The 19,741-nt window shown below is 50.0% G+C and overlaps 1 protein-coding gene across 2 annotated transcripts in view; it reads left to right on the top strand.

The window, feature by feature from the left end:
* Nucleotides 1–19,741, top strand: part of PADI2 (peptidyl arginine deiminase 2) — a 59,502-nt gene that overhangs the window by 13,565 nt on the left and 26,196 nt on the right. For both annotated transcript variants that reach the window (XM_003356166.4, XM_021095425.1), the window contains exons 2-5: nt 1,419–1,602; nt 2,472–2,544; nt 11,764–11,825; nt 18,578–18,695. In XM_003356166.4, coding sequence (XP_003356214.1) covers nt 1,419–1,602; nt 2,472–2,544; nt 11,764–11,825; nt 18,578–18,695 — 437 coding nt within the window. The remainder of the gene's footprint in view (nt 1–1,418; nt 1,603–2,471; nt 2,545–11,763; nt 11,826–18,577; nt 18,696–19,741) is intronic.

The following is a 19,741-nucleotide window of genomic DNA, read 5'->3' as shown; positions in this document are numbered from 1 at the left end:
CCCTTAAGCCAGTGTCTTAATCTGAGCTGCTGAAATAAAATCCCACAGGCTCGGGGGCTTAAAAACAAAAATGTATTTCGCACCGTTCTGGAGGCTGCAAGTCTGAGGTCAGGGTGCCAGCATGGCTGGGTGCTGGTGAGACACTTCCGCTTGAAGCCAGCTGCCTTCTGGCTGTGGGCTCACGCAGCCCTTCCCTGGTGCATGTGGAGAGGGAGCTCTCTTTCTCTCTGACTCTTCCAACAAGGTGACCTGTCCTCTCGGATGAGAACCTTCCTCTCATGACTTCATTTAACCTTAATTATCTTCCAAAGCCCAACCTTCAAAGACATTGGAGGTTGAGGCTTCAACACTGAATTTGTTTATTTTTATTTTTTTAATTTTCTATTTCTTAGATTGACTATTAATTTTTTGTCAACCCAAAGTTAGAGACAGTTTTATTTTTTTTATTTTATTCTATTTTATTTTATTTACTTCAGGGCTGCAGATGCAGCATATGGACGCTCCAGGCTAGGATCAAAGCAGAGCTGCAGCTACTGGCCTATGCCACAGCCACAGCCATGCCAGATCTGAGCCATGTCTGTGACCTGCACTATAGCTCAATGCAATGCCGGATCCTTAACCCACTGAGCAGGGCCAGGGATTGAACTTGCATCCTCCTGGATATTAGTTGCTTGTTTCCACTGAGCCACAACAGGAACTCCCTCAACACTGAATTTAGAGGGACACAAACATTCAGTCTCTGGCAGTGAGGTCAAACCCGTTTGTTTCCTGCCCTGAAATTTCAAGGCTTTTCAAGAATTCCAAAATTATTTTCCAACAAGCCCCCACCCTTTAAGGAATGACTGACTCTAAGGAATTCCAAGCTACAGAAGCTGTGGCAGGAAGATGGGGTCTTTGTGAGGGAGGCAGACCACCCTCGCTCCTTTAAGGCTGGAGTTCCAGGCTCCATCTCTGTGCAAACCCAGGGCCTTGACTCCTGCCTCCTTGCTATCTGCTGAGTTCTCCTAGCCTCCAGCTCAGACACTGGATAGGGCTTGGGAGACAAGGTTCTAGGCTATCTTTAGAGCAAGTTCATTCCTCTGTCTGGGCCTCAGACCTCCACCGTTACAGGACCAGGTGGCTCCAAAGCTGGTTGCCCATCAGAAACACCAGGAAGCTGGTTAAGCATTCAGGGCCCCAGGCCCCAGCCCGTGAAACATGATGACTCAGAGGGTACAAGACTGGCCCAAGGAATCTGTATTTTTACTAAGTGACCTCGTCACCACCAGGCGATTACAGCTGGGTCCTTTGGGGTTCACCCCACCCAGACCAGGCAGCCTGGGAGGGTCCTTGCAGCCTCGTGGCTCCAGGAATCTCCTGAAGCCCTTGGCCCCACCTGGCCAGGGGTCCTCCTGACCGGCTCTCCTCTCCCTCTATAGCGCGGCCCCAGCGGGGGCCCAAACCTTCAGCCTGAAGCACTCAGAGCGCGTGCGAGTGGAGGTGGTGCACGACGGGCAGGCGGAGGAGGTGGCCACCAACGGCAAACAGCGCTGGCCTCTCTCTCCCAGCACCACACTGCGGCTCACCATGAACCAGGCGAGCACCGAGGCCAGCAGCGACAAGGTACCGGGGCCGTGGGAACCCGGGGCCACGCAGGCATCGAGCAGGCTGGACCAGAACAGGCTGGTCGATGGAAGCAGAACACAGGCCACATATGTCATTTTCAGTTTTCGAACCACCACCTTAAAAGAGCAAAAAGAAACAGGTGGCCTTCAATATTATCCTTTCAACATGCTAGCAACATAAAAAATAGTGATGAGAGCGCTTACTTTCTTTTTTTACACCAAGTTTAAATCTGGTGTGCATGTCACACCTGTATCATATCTCAGTTCGGACTTGCCACGTTTCAGATGCTCAATAAACACCTACCGTTATTAGCCTGGTGTTAGACCACAGGATGATTAAATCTCAAGCTGCTGAATGATGAACTGAGAACCACTGGACGTGACAACCACAAACATCCTTGGTCTCATCATGTCTCAAATGGGTGCTGAGCGGCCATGAAGCAATGTGATTTGCCTAAGTGGGAGAGCCAAGACCAGACTCTCTCTCCTCTGCCTTCTCTACTTAGGAACTTCACCGTGTGCCCCATGGCAGTGATGGCGCTGGGCATCATCCAGTGGAACAACCTAAGCCCCCCAGTTGCTTAGCAGGAGCTAGACATGCACCATGGCAGATGTGGGGGCTCCACAGACAGCAGGGTGCACCCTGGATACACCCTGAGAGAGGGGCGTCCCCTAACTAGTTGCATAATCTGTGAGAAACAGCCCATCAATCCAGGAGGGCTTCCTGGAGGAGAGGGGGTCCAGTGTTTAGAGAGGTTTGATAGGCTGTGCGGTGTGAGGAAGGAAGATGCTCATTGCAGGTCTTCCTGCCTGTAATCTGTGATCTCTGCTCTTCTCCCCCTCCCCATGTGCTCCTTCCCCTTCAAGGTCACCGTCAACTACTATGAGGAAGAAGGGATCACCCCCATCGACCAGGCTGGGCTCTTCCTCACGGCTATTGGTGAGTTGGCCTGCCTACGGCCTGGGTGCCTTGGTTCCAGGGGCTGGCATTGCTGCCCTTCTCAGCAGCACCTGGCCTGTTTTCAGAGCTACAGATCTGGCAATCAGAGCTTCCTCCGAATAATGCGGGCTGGAGGAGTGACACCACACATGCCCAGGCCCTTCTGTCCTGGAGTGGGAGATGCGCTGGAGGCCACCTCTCCCCTGCAGCCTGGAGAAGAGCTTGCCTCTCATAGTGAGAAATGACATGTCTACAAAGCCTGCACTGTCCTGGGCAATCCTAGCTCTGTCCTTGCCTTCCCCAGACGCAGCCCCGGGGGCACAAAGATGCAACCTAGGTCCTTAACTCACCTAGTCCAAGCCCTTCATTTGATTCGTAAGGACACTGGGGCCCAGAGAGGTTAGGAACTCATTCGAAGTCACACAGCAACTCAATGGCAGGTTGGGTTCAGAACTCAGGATTGTTCCCCTCCTCGGTTCTTTCCATTTGCACCCCACTCCCCTACCCTGGGTGCCAGGGCACCTGAGATGTGGTCTGCTGAAGCTTCGCTCACTCGACTCTTCTGCAGTGAAGGTATTACTTTTTTTCTTTAAATGTTAAATCATAGAGGAGTTCCCTGGTGACCCAGCAGGTGAAGGCTCTGACATTGTCACTGGCTCAGCTCACTGCTGTGGTGCAGGTTTGATCCCTGGCATGCTTCCACATGCCACAGGCTCGGCCTAAACAACTACATAAATAAATTTTGAATCATATAGTGTTTAAGCCAGGAAGACATTTCAGTGGGTCATTTTGTCCATCCAGCCTTAGTTTATTGTTGACAGAGTGGCCACATGGCAGGCGGGGGGAGCTACCAGTTACGGAGAGTCAACTATGCGCTGAGGGCTTTCAAGATAACATGATTTTGTCTGTTTACTGAACACCTGCACTGTGTCCAGGGCTTTGGTGAGGAAGTGGCATTTATTGAGCACCTACAGTGTGTCAGGTACATTTTACTGTCAGGATCTCAATCTCTTCTTACCTCTATTCCAGGAATACACACTGTTATTGTCCCCATTTTACAGATGAGAAAACCAAGGCTCCTAAAAAGTAAAACAAATAAGTAAAAACTTGCCTGAGGCCAGAGCATCTGAAAGCAGTTTGTGGGACTCCCAGCCCTTTCAGTATTTCACATCCTCCAGGGCTCTCAGAACTGCCCCCACAAAACAACCAGTCCCCACCCCTGCCCCTCCTTCTCCAACCCTGTACTTTCAGCCACCGAAACAGGCTCAACAGCCATGCTCGCCCACGTCTGAGTTTATTCCCAGGTGGGCTCAATTGCTGGTCACCGGCCCTTCTTGGGGCACCGAGGGAGCGAGTGCCCAGCCTTGGGCAGGTGGGGGGGTCCTCGGGACAACCTGGGGGGCCTGGGGAGATAAAACCGAAGCCTCTTGCCTCACAGCCGAGGACTGGCACGTGGATGAAGCTCACAGGCACCCAGAGCCCCCAGCTTGTCTCAGATGACCGTCTGGGAGGAAACTTAATCCCACAGAGACAGGGACACCTGAGGACATGAACGGGAAGGGCAGTGACCGGAGGCCTGGCAGAGGAGGGAGGCCCCAGGGGACTGACTCCACCGCTAAGGAGAGTCCACTGAAGCCGATTTAGGATGGACGCAAAATCAGGGAGAAGGAGGCAGGACTGGGCTAGAAAAATGTGCAGCTTGTGCTCAGGGGAACCCTCTGGGGATGCAGCAGGACTGAGGCTCCAGACGTTACCAGATCCACCCGTGACGAATGGCCAGGCTCATCCTTCGAAGGTTCCGAGGCTCGGCTCTCACTGAACAATTATTTCTTTCACTGCCACAAGTTTCCGATACTTAAGCTCCGAGGACCAGTAAAATGTCCCCCTTTCTCCACCACCCAAAAAGAGAATAATCCTGACAATTTTGATGCTTGGCCAAAAAGAAAATAATAAAACAATTTGCAGGTGCTCCTTCATGGCTCAGCGGTAACAAACCCAACTAGAATCGATGAGGATTCAGGTTTGATCCCTGGCATTGCCATGGGCTGTGGTGTAGGTTACAGACTCAGCTTGGATCCCGCATTGCTATGGCTGTAGTGTAGGCCAGCAGCTGTAGCTCTGATTCAACCCCTAGCTCCATATGCGGAAGGTGCAGCCCTAAAAAGAAAAAAAAAAAAAATTGCTGTCAGTTATCACCATCCTTTTAACACCTCAAAAATAGGGCATAATCTCAGAACAAAAGGACGGTTATTTCCACTGCAGAAAGAAAGCTTTTTTTTTTTTTTTTCTTTTTAGGGCCACACCTGCAGCATGTGGAAGTTCCTAGGCTAGGAGTCGAATCAGAGCTGCAGCTGTTGGCCACAGCCACAGCAAAATCAGATCTAAGCCACATTTGTGACCTACACCACAGCCTGTGCCAACACTGATCCTTAACCCACTGAACAAGGCCAGGGATGAACCCTCATCTTCATGGATACTTGTTGGGTTCTTAACCCACTGAGCCACAACAGGAACTCTAGAAATAAAGCTTTGTGAAAAACTCACTCAGAGCTCCCTGGTGGCTCAGCGGGTTAAAGATATGACATTGCCACTGCTGTGGTGTGGGTTTGATCCCTGGCCTGGGAGCTTGCACATGCCATAGGCACAGCTGAAGGAAAGAGAGAGAGAAAAAGGAAGAAAGAAAGAAAGAAAGACCTATCAAACTTATGTTTCTGTACCACCAGGGACCCTGCTGCAAACTGGGACTCCCGTGGGACCCACGGGTCTATCTGAGCCCTCCGGGTCCCTCTTCCCTCAGCATCTATCCCAGGAGCCCTTGAGCCCCACGCCCTGAGTGATCATTCCAGGACAGCGCCTCAGAGGCAGGGACACCCTGAATGTCCCAGAATGGTGGGCCTGGCCCCCAAAAATGTATCTGAATCTGTCTTACCCTAGTCCTGTCCTGAGACCACAGGGAGCAGAAAAATCCCTGGCTCCAGAGTGGACAGGAATGAGTCTTAAGCTCTGGCTCTGCCCCTCCAGCAGCGTTGTGAGCACCACCTGCCGAGCCTCAGTTTCCTCGTCTGAGAGATGAGATTCACGGTGCAGCCGTGCACAGTGCTTATACGGGCTCCCAGGATGGAGCATCCTGAGGGTCTGGCATGGCCGAGGGGCTCAGTGGATGCTCCTTGCTGTTCTCCCTCCCTCTGGGCATCGCCCATTTTTCTCTCCGCTCGGGTAAAGCTGGGAAAATCTTACTGTGCTTCAGTCTTCCTCCCGAGATTTGAGGATGAAACCTTGATGCCCTTGGCCAGATCAGGCTGGGGGGCTTGGCCTGGTCCTGCCAAAAACTTGCGATCTGCCCAGTCCCTCTAAACCTCACTTTTTCCCAACTATAAAATGCCAGTTTTGAGTTAATTGATGCCTGAGGGCCTCCAAGCCCCCAGTTAGGGCTGATTTTTCTTTTTCTTTTTATGGCCACACTTGTAGCATATGGATGTTCTCAGGCTAGGGGTCGAATCAGAGCTGCATCTGAAGCCTAGGCCACAGCCACAGCAACTCCAAATCCCCGAGCCGCATCTGTGACCTATGCTGCAGCTTTTGGCAACACCGGATCCTTAAACCACTGAGCAAGGCCAGGATTGAACCGGCATCTATTACAGATACTATGTAGCGTTCTTAACCCACTGAGCCACAGCAGGAACTCCCAGTTTGGGCTGATTTGCGGAGCCCTCCCTGTTAAAGGAGAACGTGGGAGGGGAGGGTCCATGGAGGGAGACAGAGTCTCACCCTCTTTGCTGTGGTCCTGGCAACAGGAGCAGCAGGCAGACACGAGCCTTAAAAATTTTTGTCATCGGGAGTTCCTGTCACGGCTCAGCAGTAATGAACCCGACCAGTATCCATAAGGACGCAAGTTCAGCCCCTGGCCTCGCTCAGTGGGTTAAGGATCTGGTGTTGCCATCAGCTGCAGTGTAGGTCAGAGACGCATCTCAGATCTGGCGTTGCTGTGGCTGTGGGGTAGGCCTGGGAACCTCCACATGCCTCGGTGTGGCCCTAAAAAGACAAAAGAAAAAGAATTTTCAGCATCAACCCAAAGATCTCATTCCTCATGCCCACCCCCCAGAGCCCGGGTAGCTGCCCTAGCTGGCTGTTGGGAAGAGTCCTTCTGCCCAGTCAGGCAAGACCAGGCACCCTGCCACTGTCCCTGGGGACCGGCGGCCCGCCGAAACGCTTGTGCCTCTGTCTCAAGGCCTCTGTGTCTTCGTTCTCAGGGCAGACTGCCTTGAATCCAATCCCAGTGACATTTCCAGTTCATCTGCCCCACACCCCAAGTGCCACCTGACACTTGGGGCTATTCTGGGGAGCTGAGGTAGGATTCAGAGCCTCTGGGAAATGTCTAGAGCCCAGAGGCCCTGAAACAGATGTCCGATCCCTTCTTCCCCAGGGAAGACAGAGCCGTCCCAGGAGCCCAGAGCCCGGGGCAGCCCACGCCAGCCCTGTTGGTCCCCACAGGATGACCCCAGCAGAATCTAGTTAAATTGGACCTTGGAGGAAGGTTCAAAGGGGAAAAGTCCTCCAGAGGTGGCTTTCTAGCCCAAGGGGGGTTCCAAGGGAAGGTGGAGGGTGGATGGTCAAGGGTCATAAGAAAGAAACTCAAGCACCACAGAAGGTCCGGAAGTGGATGATAAGGGAGCCCAGTTATGTGATGGCCAAATTTCAAAATGGGAACCCAGTGAAACTTGTCTGAATTTAACAAACCAAGAAAGAGCAATAATCGGAGTTCCTGTTGTGGCTCAGTGGGTCAAGAATATGACATTAGTGTCTGTGAGGATATGGGTTCGATCCCTGGCCTCGCTCATCAGGTTGAGGATCTGGTGTTGCCACAAGCCTCAGCTGCAGCTCTGATTCAGCCCCTAGCCTGGGAATTTCCATATGCCTCAGGTGCAGCCATAAAAAGAAAAAAAAAAAATGCTACTGGATGAGAACTTTGGTGAGTTCCCATTGTGGCTCAGCAGAAACAGACCCAACTAGGATCATGAGGTCTCAAGTTTGACTGCTGGCCCCACTCAGTGGGTTAAAGTGATGCTGGAAAGATGGTACCAGAATCTGGGTTCTTGTTCATGGCAGTTGAAGAATGAACTCCACGAACACACAGCAGCAAGCGAGCAAAGTCTTTATTAAAGGCAAGCAGATAGCTCCCCGGGTTGCTGGGAGCGGGGAGAAGAATCCCCTCTCTCTATTGTCCTATAGAGGTTTTTAATCTATTAAAGGTGGAAAGAGACACCAAAGTGGGGTCCAGAAAGATGCACTTTTCTCCCATTGGCCTTGTTCAATTACCTATAGCAGTCCTTGTCCAATAGGCTTTCAGGTTGGAACTGTCCTGAAAGTTCTATGGGGTTTTTGGTTTTTTGTCCTTTTCTTTTACCATTCCTCTCATTCCTCTTTTACCAGTTGAGGAGTGGGCTAGAGATTCACATTTTCTATAGTAAACAAAGTCCGTGGGAATGCATATTTCTTATAATAAAACAAGGCCTGTGGAGGTGTTCCTCCTGGAGCTCTTAAGCCACACATGTTAATCAATGGCCCTATCAAAGAAGGCATCGAAGCCCTTGCTCCTACCCTGATGACCTGAGTTAATATTCTGGATCTGGCTTTGCCGTGAGCTGTGGTGTAGGTTGCAGACTCAGCTTGGATCCCACATTGCTATGGCTGTGGTGTAGCCAGCAGCTGCAGCTCCGATTCAACCTGGGAACCTACATATGCCTTCAGATGCAGCCCTAAAAAATGAAACAAAACAAAAAAGAGCAATAAGCTTGTTATCTAGTGTGACAGAGATTGTCTTAGGCAGGTGAGGGGGTGGGCTGAGCAGGAAACTGCTGGGATTTTTTTAGAAGCTATTTGGTACCGATTGTACTTGTGCAATATTACATTGATTTAAAAATTTTTAATTTAAGGAGTTCCTGTTGTGGTTCGGGGGGCAGGGGGTGGTGGTTAAGGACTGACATAGTGTCGGTGAGGATGCGGGTTCAATCCCTGGCCTTGTTCAGTGGGTTAAGGATCCAGCATGGCCTGAAGCTGCAGAGTAGGTCACAGATGCAGCTCAGATCTGGGGTTGCTGTGGCTGTGGTGTAGGCTGGCAGCTGCAGCTCTGATTCGACCTCTAGCCTGGAAATTTCCATACGCCACAGGTGCGGCCCTGAAAAGAAAAAAAAAATTAATTTAAGAAATTGGTAATAAAGTAAAGCTTCATAATTTCTCTCCTGTGACCCAGTGCTTTCATGGACACACCATAGGAGCAGCAATGTGGTTGCTTCAGACTGGAGTTGAAAGCCACACGGCTGCCAGGGTGGGGATGTGACCAACTCCTCTGGGAATGACCTTTAGGGGAGCAGGTCCTGGGTCTTAGAAGGCGGGCTTGGGTTTTGGAAACAGCCCAAGGAGGAGGTCATCGGGAGTCAGTGGAGAGAACAGCCAAGGGCAGGAGTCTGGAGCCAGAGATGTGAGTGGGACCCCTGGTTCTGCAGTCCCTGGGGACGTCATGGTCACAGCCCTGCTGGATGCCTCGGTTTCATCTCATCTGTAGGTGCGGGTGGCTGGAGGGGGCGTGATTTAGCAGAGAACAAGGCAAGACAGTTATCTTGAAAAGCAAAGAGTGGGAGTTCCCGTCGTGGCGCAGTGGTTAACGAATCCGACTAGGAACCATGAGGTTGCGGGTTCGGTCCCTGCCCTTGCTCAGTGGGTTAACGATCCGGCGTTGCCGTGAGCTGTGGTGTAGATTGCAGACGCGGCTCGGATCCAGCGTTGCTGTGGCTCTGGTGTAGGCCAGTGGCTACAGCTCCGATTAGACCCCTAGCCTGGGAATCTCCATGTGCCGCGGGAGCGGCCCAAAGAAATAGCAAAAAGACAAAGAAAAAAAAAAAAAAGAAAAGCAAAGAGTGATTCCTGGAGGAGGCTGGGTCTGCAGCTGGTCCCCAGGGAGGAGTTTCAGGAAGCCAGCCTCCCCAGAAGGCGACATTCCCTGGGGAGTGTCCACCTAGAAAGTTCGTGAAGGTCTGGGAGCCAAGATCAATATTATTCCTCCCTCTGAGCCTTCAGCCTCTAACAGTTGCAGGTGGCGCCACCTTCTCTGCTTTCTCCCTAGGATTCTTAGCCTGTTGGTGAGAAGTCTCCCAGATCATGTGCCTATTTGCTGAGAGGTGACATCCTTGAGTCTGGATTTGCTCACCTGTAAAATGGAACAGTAATTTTATCTGATAGGACTGGGGGCTTCTTGAGAGCAGGCACTGCACCCTGATTGCCCACCACTGGTCCCTGTGCCTCGTGCAGCACCTAGAACACACTAGATGCTCCACAGTGATTTGCTGCAGGAACGGGATCAACGGAAGGAATTTATAAAAAATTTTTTTGGCCACATCCACAGCATGCGCAAGTTCCCAAGCCAGAGATCGAACCCACACTACAGTTGCGACCTGTGCCACAGGTGTGGTGACACCAGATTTTTAACCCACTGTGCCACATGGGACCTTCCTATATAATTACTTCTTATAACATCTGAAAATGAGGCTGCTGAGCTGGGTGGCACTGCCTCTCCTAAGACCAGGAGCCCTTAAAGCCTCCCCCATCCCACCTTATTCTCAACCCAGAAAAGCAGCATTCAGGGTTGGGAGGGAACTGGGCTATGGGCAAAGGGAAGCCTTGAATAGAATCCCTGGACTTAGGCGAGAGGGGGGAGGCGTGCCATCTCTCCAGGGGGGAGAGCGCGCCTGCCAAGGGAACTGACCGGGAATCCATTCATTCCCACCCAGCTGCTACCTTGGCCCAAGTCGTGCTCAGCATGAGGCCGAGCCCACTGGGCCTGGACCCAACTCGTCTCGTTCGGTGCATTGCTCCCATCACCTTTCCCAACGACTCCCCTGTTAGTGTCTAACTCAGGGGGCCAGGTTGCCTCCCCAGGGACATCTGGCAATACCCGGAGTCATTTTGGTGGTCACAGCTGAAGGATTTACGAGCATCCAAGGGGCAGAGGCCAGGGACGCTGCTCAACATCCTATAATGCACAGGACAGTCCCACAGCAGCAAAGTATGTGGCTCGAAATGTCAGTAGAGGCTCCTATTGCATTTAGGGCAATTAGTCTAATGGGAAAGGGCCCCATGTTTCAGGTAAAGAAACTGGGGCTCAGGGAAACTGTCTAACCAGCCCAGAGTCACACAGCTTCTAAGCAGAGAATCAGGGTTCAAAACCAGCACTGTCTGAAGCTAAATCTGGGCCTCATTTCACCGCCCCACAGAGTCCTCACAGCAGGCCTGGGGATAGCGAAGGTCCCTCCCAAGAGCAAGGATAAACAGGGACCGCACCCTGGATCCTCTATCTGGAGGCCTGGCCTCTCAGGCACCCTCAGATTGAGAGGGTTTTGTGCGGTTTTTTTGTTTTGTTTTGTTTTTTCTCCTTTTTGCCATTTCTTAGGCTGCTCCCATGGCATATGGAGGTTCCCAGGCGAGGGGTCGAACTGGAGCTGTGGCCACTGGCCTACACCACAGCCACAGCAACATGGGATCCGCAACCTACACTACAGCTCACGGCAACTCTGGATCCTTAACCCACTGAGCCAGGCCAGGGATCGAGCCCACAACCTCATGGTTCCTAGTCGGATTCATTAACCACTGAGCCACGACGGGAACTCCCAGATTGAGAGGGTTTGAAGGCCCCGTTTCCCACCCAAAGCAAAGTCCTTGCTCCTTAGAGGTGGGGTCTAGACCACCAGGAGTTCTGGGAGAGGAACACGCACAAATGCACGAGAGCACACGTGCCCAGGACAGACCAGAAAAGTCAGGGAAGGAATCCTGTGGACGTTTTCAAAATACAAGCTTCGCTTCAGTTCTGCTAGCATGACATGCATGACCCTGGGCCCGTGAGTCGGCCTCTCTGAACCAAGGCTCCCAGATCTGTCCCTTGAGGGTCATCCCACCCACCACCCAGCTTTGACTGGGGAGCAGTAAAGGGTGGGAGATCCCTGCCCCACCTGACAGCCCCTCCGTGAGCTGCCCAGTCTTCATGGCACCTGCTTGTGCCATCTGGCAGTGGGGCGTTGAGGCAGGGGGTTGGCCAAGATGACCTGAGCAAGGCCCTCCCCTTCTGAGAACCAGGTGAATGGGGGAGCTGCACCCTGGTCCCACAGGTCTACCATCCCTGCCCCACCTGCTCTGGCAGGCTCAGCCACTGACCCGTACGTCTGTCCCCAGAGATCTCCCTGGATGTGGATGCAGACCGAGACGGCGTGGTGGAGAAGAACAACCCAAAAAAGGTACCTCGCTATCCTGGCAGATGGGGTGGGGGAGGGGGAGGGGGAGCTTCCAGGGGCCAGAGCCCCAGGCTGGGTCCTGCAGGCAGCCATGGTCCTCCCAGCAAGCTCAGACTGCTCTCATTTTACAGATGAGGAGACAGACTCCCAGACACACACACACACACACACACACACACACACACACACACACACCGAGGACAAAGCCCACCGACTCAGCTACAGAGCAGGTTCCTGAGTCTCCGTTTCCCCATCCACAGGACGGGGCACCTGTTCACACAGGTGTTGCAAAGAATGAATGTCCAGCCCCAGAGAAAGTGCTGCCAAAACATTTGCTCTTATTATTTTGCCTCTTTTTTTTTTTTTAATTTTAAAGCTGAGCTGGGGGGAGCCATCAGGAGCAGAAGATTGCATTAATCATAAACAGTAGAAGGATGTCATCTTTCATGGTGTGAGCACAAGCTCCCCTCCTGTGTTTATTTAGTCATTTAGTCACTCATTCATTTATTCTCTTTGATCCTGCATTCCCCCCTCCCATCCTGCTGCCCCTCAGAAAGGACCACTTTAATGATTGTAATGCATCACTTTCTGTTCCTGGGATTCTTGCGAAACATGCAGTGTGTGGCATTCGTGTATCTTTAACTTGTGCAGACAGACAGCTTTGCGTTCTCTTTGTTGTTAATTCCTTCTTTTTCCTCAACCCAGTTTTGAAGCTCCTTTGGTTTTGCTCTGTGTATATCCCAGCTCTTGCTTCTTTTCCACTTTCTGCCCTTCTATATCACTTTAATTTTTGCCAAGCATATGTTCCTTTTAGAACAATCTAAAGATTTAAATTGTATGTCGATGGCTACTTTAAAAACTCAATAAATACAACCCAATGAGAAGCCTGAGGCCTAAGAGCTGGGCTTAGACTCTGCAGGTTGCCAGGGGACACAAGCCTGTTGGGGAGCCCCTTCCCCCAGGCTCCTCCAAGGGCTTTGCCCCATCCCTGCCTTCCTGAGGCCACGAGAGGAAGCCAAGCCAGCCCCCCACATACATTCTCTGTGTCCATGGCCAAGTCACCTGTCAGCAGGCACCACAGAGGCCCTGGAGGTGACCAACCTCCCCTGAGGAGCTAAGGAGTCACAGAGTCCCTGAGGACCTGAACTTACACAGACTTCCTCCATCTGGGCCAGTGAGGTTTCGGATTTTCTTTTCTCCTCCCATAACTATTCGTTGAGCATCTCCGATGTTTCAGGACTGGGTCAGACCCTGGGGTTGCAGAAAATGAGAGAAATGCAGCTCTCCTGCCCTCAGGGAGCCCACAGTCCAGTGAGCGGGACCTGCTTTGTTTTTTTGGGGGGGTTGGGGTTTTTGGGGTTTTTTTTTTTTTTTTTTTGCTTTTTAGGGCCGCACCTGCCACACAGGGAAGTTCCCAGGCTAGGGTTCAAATCAGATCTGTAGCTCCAGCCTACCCCACAGCCACAGCAGTGCAGGATGTAAACCGAGTCTGTGACCTACACCACAGCTTGTGGCAATGCCGGATCCTTAACCCACTGAAAGGGGTCAGGGATTGAACCTGCGTCCTCATGGATACTAGTCGGGTTCATTACCACTGAGCCACAGCAGGAACTCCAGGACCCTCATTAAATAAGAGTGACCTGGCTGTTCTAAGTCATCCCCAGAAGGAGCGCGTCCAGTGCCCTAAGACCCAACCCCGGGAACCGTTCTGGTCTGGAGAATCAGAGGCTGCTAGGAGAAGGGACAGGTATGCTATGACCAGAAGGAGGTGGGGCGTTGGCCTGAGGAAGGGAGACAGGACATTATTCCAGGCGGAGGGACCAGCACACCACGGTCTGAGAGCACGTGGAGTCTTTGGGGAGACAAGAGGCATCCAGCCTGGAAGAAGCAGAGTGAGCGAGAATGTGGCAGTCGGGGGTACAGATGGAGAGGTGGGCAGGTCTCCCCGGGCCTTGCAGGCTACAGTTAGGGATTGGAGTTTTATCCTAAGTCAACAGAGAGCCCCTGGCACGGCTTAAAGCAGGAAAGCAACATGATCTGGTTGGCATTTGTTCTAATTATCACTCTGGCTGCAGTGTTGAAAATGGATCGCCTTACAGGTCCCATTTGGAGCCCTGGGAGCGTGTTTGAAAATGGCTGGGTATGGCAGTTCCCCTTGCGGCTCAGTGGTAATAAATGTGGCTAGTACCCATGAGGACACGGGTTCGATCCCTGACCTTCCTCAGTGGATTAAGGATCCAGCGTGGCCGTGAGCTGCAGTGTAAGTCGCAGACATGGCTCGGATCCCAAGTTGCTATGGCTGTGGTATAGGCCTGCAGCTACAGCTCCCATTCGACCCCTAGCCTGGGAATTTCCATATGCCACAGGTGCAGCCCTTAAAAAAAAAAAAAAAAAAAAAAAAAAGACACACAAGGAAACTATTACCACACTAAATTCACTGGAAATCCATCATCTCATATAGATACAAAATTAGAGAAATAGAAAAAAATCATTTTTTCTTGATAAGAGTCCTTAAGATTTATTCTCAACCTAGAGATGATCATACTAAGTGGAGTAAGCTGGACAGAGAAAAACAAAAATCATATGATACGGCTTAAAAATGATACAAATGAACTAATTTACAAAACAGAAATAGACCCACAACAGACAATTTATGGTCACCAAAGGAGAAGGGGGAGGGATAAATTCGGAAGATGGGATTAACACATACACAGTACCAGGGATTTCCCATCAAGGCTCAGTGGAAACAAATCCGTCCAAGAGGATGCAGGTTCGATCCCCGACCTTGCTCAGTAGGTTAAGGATCCAGCGTTGCCCGTGAGCTGTGGTGTAGGCTGCAGATGCGGCTCGGATCTGGCATTGCTGTAGCTCTGGAATAGGCTGGCGTCTATAGCTCTGATTGGACCCCTAGCCTGGGAACCTCCACATACCTCAGGTTTGGCCCTAAAAAGACAAAAAACAAACAAACATATACACACTACCAAGTATAAAAGAGATAAACCACAAGGACCTACTGTATAGCACAGGGAACTCTACTCAATATTTTGTAATAACCTAAAAGGGAAAAGAATCTGAAAAAGAATCTATGTGCATATACATGATAACTGAATCACTGTGCTGTATATACCTGAAACCATGTAATGTGTCATGATTTACCTGACATTGTAAATCACCTATACATCCATTAAAAAACAACAAAACAAACAAACAAACAAACATCGGGTTACGGATTTGGCATTGTCACTGCAGCGACTTGGGTTCCCTTGCCTGGGGACCCTGCAGGCGAGGCCAAAAAAAAAAATGATTTACTCTCTTCACAACTACGTTTCTGTGTAACATATAGCAGTGTTAATTATATTTATTACTTGATACACCACATCCCTCCTACTTATAACGGAAAGTTTGTACCTTTTATTGGCTTTCATCCAGTTCTCTGTCCCTGCAACCCCTGCTTCTGGTAACCGATAATCTGATCTCCTTAATCTCTGAGTTCATTTGTCTGTTTTTGAAACATAATTGCCCTACAACACTATGTTAAATCCTGTTACGCAACATAGTGATTTGATATTTCTATACATTGCAAAATAATCACCACAATCATCTAGTTACCGTCTGTCACCAAAGATATTACATTATCATTGGCTGTATTCCCTGCACTGTGCATTGCATACCCATGACTGGCTTACTTTGTAAATTTATACCTCTTAATCTCCCTCATCTATTCCCTCCTCCTCCCACCTCCCTCCCCGATGACAACCACCTGTCTGTTTTCTGTAGCTGTGCCTCTTGTTTCTGTTTTGTCATGTTTATTCTTTTGTTTTTTTAGGGTCACCTATGACCTAAAGGTTCACGTATAGCCTGTAGGTTCACGTATAAGTGAAATCATATGGTATTTGTCTTTTTTTTTTTTTTTTTGTCTTTTGCTATTTCTTTGGGCCGCTCCCACGGCATATGGAGGTTCCCAGGCTAGGGGTCTAATCGGAGCTGTAGCCACTGGCCTACACCACAGCTCACAGCAACGCCGGATCGTTAACCCACTGAGCAAGGGCAGGGACCAAACCCGCAACCTCATGGTTCCTAGTCGGATTCGTTAACCACTGCACCACGACGGGAACTCCTGGTATTTGTCTTTATCTGACTTATTTCACTTAGCATAATACCCTTGAAGTCTATCCATGTTGTGGCCAATGGCAAGACTTCATTCTTCTTTATGGCTGGGTAATAATAGTCCATTGCAGATATACACCACATCTTCTATATCCATTCACCTGTTGGTGGGCACTTAAGTTGCTTGCATGTCTTGGCTGTCGTAAATAATGCTGCAGCAACATAGGGGTGCATATGTCTTTTCTAATTAGAATTTCTATTTTCTATGGATAAATACTCAGGTGTGGAATTGATGGGTCATATAGTAGTTCTCTTTTTAATTTTTGGAGGAATCTCTCTACTGCTTTCCATAGTGGCTGCACCAACTTTCGTTCCTACCAATGTGCACGAGTCCCCTTTCTCCACATGCTTGCCAACACTTGCTGTTTGTTGCCTTTTTTGTAATAGCCCTTCTGACAGGTATGAGGAGATATTGTGGTTTTGATTTGTATTTCTCTGATGGTTAGCAATGTTGAGCATCTTTTCATGTGCTTGTTGGCCGTCACTGTGTCTTCTTTGGAGAAATATCTGTTTGGGTCCTCAGCCCTTTTTTGATCGGGTTGTTTGGCTTTTTTGTTATTGATTTGTACGAGCTATTTGTATATTTTAGAAATTAAGCCCTTGTCAGTCACATTGTTTGTCAATATTTTCTCCCATGCTGTAGGTTGTCTTTTCACTTTGTTAATGGTTTTCTTTGCTGCGTAAAAGCTTTTAGTTTGATGTAGTCCCACTTGTTTATTTTTGCTTCTGTTGCATTTGCCTGAGGAGAGATGCAAAAAAAATATTACTAAGACTGATGTCAGAGAGGATACTGCTTATGTTTTCTTCTAGGAGTTTTATGGGTTCAGGGCTCACATTTAAGGCTTTATTCCTTTTTCTTATCTTTTTTTTTTTTTTTTTTTTTTTTCCCTGCACTTGCAACATACAGAAGTTTCCAGTCCAAGAATCTAACTTCCACCACAGCAGTAACAATGTTGCTGAAACTCAGGCTGTGTCCACCAGTGCTGAATAGAAACATGGAGACAAAGTTTGGGGCAAAGGAGAAAAAAAAAAACAGAACAGCTATTGTTTTGCCAGGCAAATGAGGTCACAGCAGGCTAATGCCCTAAAGATTGCACCCTCCTTTGGGAGGTAATATAAAGTGGTGTTATAGTTTGGGGGTAGAAAATAAAGCCACAGATAAGGATCAGGGTAGATGCAAGCTTTCATTCTTCTTCAGAGTTGATGTTTAGTAGCCCCAGGACTGGTTCTGATGGTCCTCCTCTCAGGTTTTCATTTGTTGGGGGTTTAGTTCTGCAGAAAAACGTATAGGAATTGTTATGTATATTCCTTGAAGAGGAACCAGCTGCATTATGGTCTTTTGACTGCTTCTGCCTTGTCGCTGCATTCCCTCCCTTCCTGGTTAGCAATTGTTTGAACCTGCCCTTTGGAACTCAGGGAAGGTCATGGGGCTGAAGCTTGTTCCCTAAAAACAAGCAATGGGGGCACAGAAAGGCTTGTGTGCTCAGGAGCCCCACAGGGTCCTGCTCAGTTTCAACAACAGTGGATCCTTAACCCACTGAGCCACCAGCGAACTCCTTTAGTCCGTTTTAAATTTATTTTTGTGCATGGTGTAAGAAAGTAGTCCAGTTTGACTCTTTTGCAGGTAGCTGTCCAGTTTCCCCAACACCATTTATTGAAGAAGCTGTCGTTTCCCCATTGTATAATCTTGCCTCCTTTGTCATAGATTCATTGCCATATAAGTGTGTGTGGCTTCATTCCTGGGCTCTCTAGTCCTAGATCTGTAAGGGGAGGAGGGATCCCTTCTAGGGTCAGAGACCGGGTTCTTGTCGGACACTGGGAAATGAATTATCGAGGAGACACACGTTCTGACAAAGCAGGAGACTTTACTGGGAAGGGGCGCCGGGGTGGAGAGCAGCAGGGGAAGGGAACCCAGGAGACTTGCTCTGCCACGAGGCTCGCAGGCTCCGGTTTTATGGGAATGGGGTTCGTTTCCGGGTTGTCTCTGGCCAGTCGTCTTGCTCGGCAGCGCTTGGTCTGGCCCAGGGTCCTTCTCCGAGGCGCGCGCATCTCTCAGCCAAGACGCCTTCCAGTGCCGAGGATCCTGGGAGGTTGGTTGTCTCCTGCCTCTGGTGGGCCTCTCCCACATCCTCTGGGCTACTCTTCAGGGCAGCAGCGTGTTCCTTATCAGCGCCTCCTGCTGTGAGACAACCTGTTGCCGAGCTTGGCCAAAATGGGCAATTTTGGTCAATGGCCCCCTATCAGATCTACACATCTCTTTTTGTGCCAGCGTGGTACTGTTCTGATTACTGTAACTTTATAGCAAAGCATGAGATCAGGATTTGGGATACCTCCCCTCTGGATATGTTAGAGGCTGTTGTAGGAGTTCCCTTGTAGCGCAGTGGGTTAAGGATCCAGCATTGTCACTGCAGTGTTCTTGGGTTGCTGCTATGGCACAGGTTCAGTCCCTGGCCCAGGAACTTTCCACATGTGGCTGGCATGGTAAAAAAAAAAAAAAAAAAAAAAAAAAAGCAGCCTGTCACAGAATGCCTGCCTGTTCATTTCTTGGGCTGCCTCTCCCTCTCTGACCTCTCTCCCTGCCAATGCAGGCATCCTGGACCTGGGGCCCTGAGGGCCAGGGGGCCATCCTGCTGGTGAACTGTGACCGAGACACGCCCTGGTTGTCCAAGGAGGACTGCAGCGATGAGAAGGTCTACAGCAAGGAAGGTTCGTTTCCGGGTTGTCCCCGGGTCTGCCCGGGGAGGGGCAGAGGGGAGGAGCAGTGGAAATGCCAGGCTAAGTCCTGGGCTGCATGGAGAGTGAGGCGGGAGTGACCTTGGGCCTCCTGAAGATGGTGGGCTAAGCATCAACCCTTTGCTAAAAACAGACAACAGGAGTTCCCGTGGGGGCTCACGGTAACAAATCTGACTAGTAACCATGAGGACACAGGTTCGATCCCTGGCCTCGATCAGTGGGTCAAGGATCAGAGTTGCTGTGAGCTGTGGTGTAAAGTCACAGTCACGTCTCAGATCCAGCATTGCTGAGGCAGTGGCGTAGGCTGGCAGCTACAGCTCCAATTAGACCCCGAGCCTGGGAACCTCCATATGCCCGCGGGTGCCGCTCTAAAAAGACCAAAAAAACCCCCAAAAAACAGAAAACAAAACTGTCAATACAGTTCCATTGGAACCATAGTTTTTAACTAGCACATATATGGAAAAAGAGCAGAAGGAAGTTCCCAAAAGGTTATAGAAGGCTGGCTGTGGTTTTGGAAATGACAACCAGTTTTTCTGTTTTTCTATAGTTTCCATAACACACAAGTGGGGGGGTTGCCTTGTCCTGGTTATAAAAGGAACAGGCATTTTTTTTTTCAGCTTTGTATATCTTTTGTTTTAAGTGTTACTAAAGTGTAGTTGATTACAAGGTTCTGATCATTTCTGCTGTACAACAAAGTGATTCAGTCATGCATGCACACACTCCCATTCTCCCTCAGATTCTCTTCCTACATAGATGATCAAAGAATACTGGGGAGAGTTCTCTGAGCTAAAAAGCAGGTCCCCACTGGCCAATCATTCCCTATTGTGTGCATGTGTCAATCTCAAACCCCCAGTCTACTCCTCCCTCCTGCCCCACCCCAACCTGTCCTCCTTGGTAACCATACGTTTTTCAAAGTTTTTTCAAAAAACATAAGTTTTCGGGAGTTCTCATCGTGGCTCGGTGGAAACGAATCTGACTAGCTAGCATCCATGAGGACACAGGTTCGATCCCTGGCCTCG

The sequence above is a fragment of the Sus scrofa genome, chromosome 6 (genome assembly GCF_000003025.6).
Source record: "Sus scrofa isolate TJ Tabasco breed Duroc chromosome 6, Sscrofa11.1, whole genome shotgun sequence".
Taxonomy (NCBI): domain Eukaryota; kingdom Metazoa; phylum Chordata; class Mammalia; order Artiodactyla; family Suidae; genus Sus; species Sus scrofa.
The sequence above is the reverse complement of the archived record's forward strand: the minus strand, read 5'-3'. Positions and strand labels throughout refer to the sequence as shown.